The 6,000-nt window shown below is 36.3% G+C and overlaps 1 protein-coding gene across 6 annotated transcripts in view; it reads right to left on the reverse strand.

The window, feature by feature from the left end:
- Nucleotides 1-1,252, reverse strand: part of LOC139523648 (GATOR2 complex protein WDR59-like) — a 64,354-nt gene extending 63,102 nt beyond the window's left edge. For all 6 annotated transcript variants that reach the window (XR_011664659.1, XR_011664660.1, XM_071317816.1 and 3 more), the window contains exon 1: nt 1,143-1,252. Coding sequence is in view for 4 of the 6 variants with exons in the window: in XM_071317816.1 (XP_071173917.1) it covers nt 1,143-1,193 (51 nt within the window). In the remaining 2 variants the exon portion in view is untranslated. The remainder of the gene's footprint in view (nt 1-1,142) is intronic.
- Between the last annotated feature and the right edge of the window lie 4,748 nt (nt 1,253-6,000).

Genomic DNA, 6,000 nt, shown 5'->3' on the forward strand with positions numbered 1-6,000 from the left:
TGGACGTCTCCTTGTACGCGTGAAGGATACATCTATAGCCCCGAAAATTGTTCGGTTGTCATCGTATAAGGGAGCTGTCATTTGATTTTTATGGGGGGCTAGGATGAAAAATTTTGTCCTGCATATTTTTTTAGTTGTAATCTCTGTCCTGCCTTTTTATTTTTCACTCTATTCGGTCCTGCTTTTCTTTTTTAGTTTATCCTGACTTTTTTTACATAAATTGTCATTTTTTTGCAAGTGTCTCATCCTGCCCTTTTTTTTACTCAAAACTCCTGTCCTGCCTATTTTTTTCAAATTTCATCCTAGCCCCCCCCCCCCAATAAAAATTCAAATGGTAGCTCCCTAATGCAGATACGTTTTAACCCGGCACATGACACTGAAACTGCGTTGATTCAGCGGTGGAATTGGTCACAGGCATTGTCAATTCTGCGTTGCATTGTAAATAGCAGAACACCCTGCAGACACAATATTCGTCTGCTATAAAAAGAGGGGAAATAGAGCGCTGGTAATGGGAACGAATGCCGAGAGTCTGAGAAGTGATATCGACTCGTTGACTTCTACAACTTTTTGTTTATTTAACCGCACAGTGCCCATTTATTTTTCCCTTCACTTTCTCTCACTCGGAATCTCCTCCCTCTCTCTCATACAATGTACCTCTACCTCGTTTTTTTTTTTTAATTTTTTATTATGATTTTTTGTTTTTGACAAACAATGTTGAAGCCTTGGCTTCCGAGCTTCCGCCTAGCTATGCCACTGATTTTGCATGGGCCTGTATCAAGAGCCTGTAAATCAGTGGTTGTCATTTTTTGGTGTATTAGTGTATATCGTATTTTTTATTGTTCTGTATTTTTATATTATCCGGCCATTATTGGCATTTTTTCTCATTGGAATTGTTTTATGTTTGTCAGTTTTATAGCAGATTGCAGGGTTTACTCATTGTTGAAGGCCGAAGGGTGACCCTTTTTGTTGATTTCTATGCCAACCCTAAAATTATTTCCCTTTTCTTGCTTTTGACTGTTTTCAGGGAAGACTTTTGAGGGCTGACAGTTTAAATTTTAACCTTTTCTCTTGACGAATATTATACATCGTACCCTAGTGGATCATATGACAGGTCCCTTGAACTTATCTTTCACTTAATTTACCTGCAAATCCCCATATTCTGCAACTGATTGTTCGCCACTCCATTGTGACATTTTCACGGATCTCCATCAGTACGGCGATAGACACGAAGGGAATCGGTATTTTAAACAGTCTTCACTCGCCACATTATCTTTCGGTCCATGCTATTGTACGAACAAAAAAATCCTTTTTGATCATTGATGGTTTCACATACGGCCTACACTAAATAAAACAACGATTACTAATTGTTATAATTTTTCAACTCGATAAACTTAATTGTGGTCTTATACGTGTACATTAATTGGTCAAGACTAAGCTGGTCAGACTGAACAATTTAGTGTAGTCAATATTTTGACCACTATAAGAACTCATTCTTCGTTAAGATTTTGTTTATTCTTACTTACAGGGAAAACAAATTATAGATGTATAAAGCCAAGTCAGTCACAAGATTCAAAGGCAACACCATCAACAAGTGCTCTTTGGCTCACGTCAAGTCAGTAAACTAAGCATACTTGTTAAATTCGACGTACATATATGACATATAGACACAGAAAGATTTAGTTGATGTGACTTTTGAAGTATGGAATAGTGCTTTGTAAGAATGGCCAATGTTTTTTTGGGTTCAAACGTATATATAGCGCCTCGGATATTTGGAGGGGTATGTGTTACCTCATGCTTTTTTGAGCAGCAGTATCATGGTTACATTTCCAGTTGACATCGAGATAACCCCGGTTTCAGTTTGCTATGTTAGGTCAAGTTTGTATACTTTATAAGTATTTTTAATATATTTTTGCCATGGCATTGTCAGTTTTTTCGAATATCACTTTGGTACATGTATTTTTTGCTTCTCTTTTGGACGTCCATTTGGCTGAGTGGGATGTTTAAGTACGCACCCACGTGCACGTCCAGTCATAATGGGGATGTTAAATCCGATGCCACGTATAGAGAGAGTGTCACGTTGGCTATACGTTAAGAACTTTTGCAACAACATTTTGCGGGATCTGTATATGGCATATTGCAAGCCGGTTAAATATCAGTCCCTATCCGATATATTTTTTGTTTTTTGTGCTATTAAACTGTATGTGCCTGTCCCAAGTGAGGAGCCTCTGGCTTCGTTAGTTGTGCATGTTTTATTAATTTTTGTTTCGATTATGTTTCAGAGTTTATTGTATTTCCGCTGAACTAGTACACATTTTTGTTTAGGAGTCAGCTGAAACCCGCCTCTGGGTGCGGGCTTTCCCACTGTGTTAAAGAACCATTGGTAGCTTTGGGCTGCTTTCTGCTTTTTGGTTTGAATGCTGTCTGGTTGACACATTTCTCGCTTTAATTTTCAATTTTATGGATATATTTTCTCAAAAATAATTGATAGGTTTTATGATTTTGAACTTATAGTCTTGTGGATAATTTTCATGCATAATCAGATCGAGAGGAAAAAAACAACGAATGCAATATGTAGCTGTACATAGTGCGCCAACTGTATGGGGTTCGTGTTGTTTATTCTTTAGTTTTCTATGTTGTGTCGCGTGTACTATTGTTTGTCTGTTTGTCATTTTCATTTTTAGCCATGGCGTTGTCAGTTTATTCTACATTTATGAGTTTGACTGTCCCTCTGGTATCTTTCGTCCCTCTTTTATGAAAGGCAGGATAAAGACTATCGCTATAGAACAAAGATATATCAGATATGGACATAAACTATGCTATGCACCAGACCATCTACGACCCTCAAATAGTTACATGGGTTCTTAGCGTAATTATGAGTAAACATCCCCATTACAACCGAACGTCACGGTCTGAGTATTTATACACAACTGACAGCCAAACGGACAGCTTCTCGAGTATGTATAATTATATTATTGGTTTGCAAAGTTTTTGAAGTTAAGCGTTCCATAAAAGCACAATTTAGTCAACATTGAGTATAAAGTAAAATAGCAAAAATACCGAACTCCAAAACAAATTCAAAATGTAAAGTCCTTATTCAAATGGCAAAATCAATTATTGGCGCAAACGAAACATGGTTTGTGGCGAAATAAAATTAACGGTACCAATTTTCTTGCACCAGATGCGCATTTCGACAATACATGTCTCTTCAGTGATGCTCGTGGCCAGAATATTTGAAATCCAAAAGCTTATATAGAGGATGAAGAGCTATAATCCAAAAGGTCCAAAAAGTATAGCCCAAATCCGTGAAAGGAATCGGAGCTTTGCATGAGGGAGATACATTCCTTAATTTATAATAATTTCTATCATTTTGTAACAGCAAATTTTAATAGCACAATAAATCCGTATTTTCATGCCAGTACCGATCGAAGTACTGGCTACTGGCTACTGGGCTGGTGATACCCTCGGGGACTAATAGAAAACTGATGATGAAACGTTTTATTTAAGCGCAAACGAAACTTAGTTTGTGGCACAAATAAAAAAATTGTTGGCTTATATGAAATGCCAATCGTCCAACAGGAAAGCACCGATGTAAACAAAACAAACATACAGAAAATGTAAAAATGTTTTTAAAAAAGGGGGGTACATTGTGTTATAATCAGTCTATATTATTATCGAAACAAAAACAAAGATGAATGTCAACAAAAAAAGGCACATAGACAAAGCGCATTAGTAAAACTAATGACAAGAATACAAAATATTATCATAACACATTAACAGGATGCATAAGTACCGAGCCACGTCAAATGAATATTACAAAAAAAAAAGACTAAACAGAAAAAGTAATAATGTTCAATTCGTTAAATAAAAGTATTTTCTCAATATACTGCCGACATTTACCCACAGGAACTTAATAAAAGCATGGAAGTATTATATTGACAGGAACTCCGACAAAAAATCAGCACATTCGCACCCCGCTGATTTCAATAAAATACTTCCATGCTTAAAGTAAATCAAATTTAAACGTTAATAACGTTTCTTACAAGCTTTAGATATTTCGGTTTTAAACGGGAAACTCAACACTAAAATTTACGACAAGAGGGAAGATTTTTCGTTCCCTATTGTTAATTTTTTCTTTTTGGATGGTGATGTTCCTTTGGCGACATCTTGCGGTGTTTAGATTTCACAACTCGTTCACTATGCCCGTGTCTGTTATGACGTTTTTGATTTTAACGAACGTAATCTTTGCAGTACTGGTAAATTATTAAGCCAGGGATTTCGTTTCCACAAATTACTTACAACCTTTACTAAATTCTTCCATAGATATAAACATTTGGTTTTTAAGTTTGATTGTTCCTACAGAAAACTTAAATCAAACGAGGTAGCACATCGATCGTCATTTTGACGGAAATGTTGTTTACCGTGTCTGGAAATTTAGAAACAATCCTGGTAAACTTATCGATTCATTTAATAAACTTATTCTAAAAAGTTACCAATTCAACACTGTAATTAGATCATTGAATATTGTTTTTATTGGTATTAATATTGATTTTGTTATCAGTAAATTAAAAGCAAACTACATATTATTGTTTTATATATATATATATATATATTTACAAATTCATTGATCTACAATCTGTCGATACCTGTAGCTTTCCATTGCACAAGGTCGTGTTTTGCTCTAACTGTTTAAGAAGTCTTTACACTAAACCCATTGGATGTTGGATTTGTACTGATTAATAATTAAGTCTTATATGCATGATTTTTTATTAAATGTTAGTGGCTTTGAACTAGCTGTCAGTAGCTGAGAGTACTCTCAGATATGTACTTAGTGGGTTTTTTTTGTTGTTGTTGGGATGTATAAGTACCCGGCCACGTCCACTTGTATTTTTATCCATCTAATGAGTCCTGCCTTTTTCAACTAATTTTTATAGTGCGTTCTCATGTTGTACTGTTACACCACTGTCCCAGGTAAGGGGGAGGGTTAGGATCCCGGTAGCAGTGACATAGAGTTGTTAATTGCTGTGGCATTTGGACTCTTGTGGAGAGTTGTCTCATTGACAATCATACCACATCTTCTTTTTTATATTAGCAGCAGTACCTAGAATCTATACTTCTTGACCATCGTTTATGTTTGCGAAGTTGCAACGGAATATTTATCAACAAGGTTTTGGTATTCCGATGAACAGGTTTTATAAAAAAAAAAAAAAGGACGAGACATACCCCTGGTTTACAATTTTCTGCTCAGACACTACATGGTGACGTATAACAAAGTCTGAGTCGTAGCTGCGAGCTCATGAGTACCGTGCTAATGCGGCGTAAACCAACCAATAATCAATCAATCAAGAGTACCGAATGAGTCAGGGGAAAATAAAATTGAGAATGGAAATAGGGAATGTGTCAAAGAGACAACAACCCGACCATTAAGCAGACAACAGCCGAAGGCCACCAATGGGTCTTCAATGTAGCGAGAAACTCTTGCAACCGGACGCGTCCTTTAGCTGGCCCCTAAACAACTATGTATACTAGTTCAGTGATAATGCACGTCATACTAAACTCCGAATTGTACACAAGAAACTAAAATTAAAAATCATACAAGACGTGACAAAGGCCAGAGTCTCCGGACTTGGGACAGGCGCAAAAATCGCGGCGTTTTTTTTCAGATCTCAACCCTCCCCTATACATCTAGCCAATGTAGAAAAAGCAAACGCACAACAATACGCACAGTTTAAGAGAAGTCCGAATCCGATGTCAGAATATGAAACAAAAGAAAATAAACAAAATGACAATAATACAGAAATAACAACAGACTACTAGTAGTTACTGACATGCCAGCTTCAAACCTCAATTAAACTGATTGAAAGATTGTGTCATCATATGAAGTGTATCCAATACACAAGTGAAGCTGGTATATTGCTACTAAGGGCAAGGAAATTGATAATTTAGGTATCAAGTCTACAAAATCGGGCCGAAAGATACCAGAGGGACATCCAAACTCATAAC

This window comes from Mytilus edulis, chromosome 5 (assembly GCF_963676685.1).
Source record: "Mytilus edulis chromosome 5, xbMytEdul2.2, whole genome shotgun sequence".
Lineage (NCBI taxonomy): Eukaryota > Metazoa > Mollusca > Bivalvia > Mytilida > Mytilidae > Mytilus > Mytilus edulis.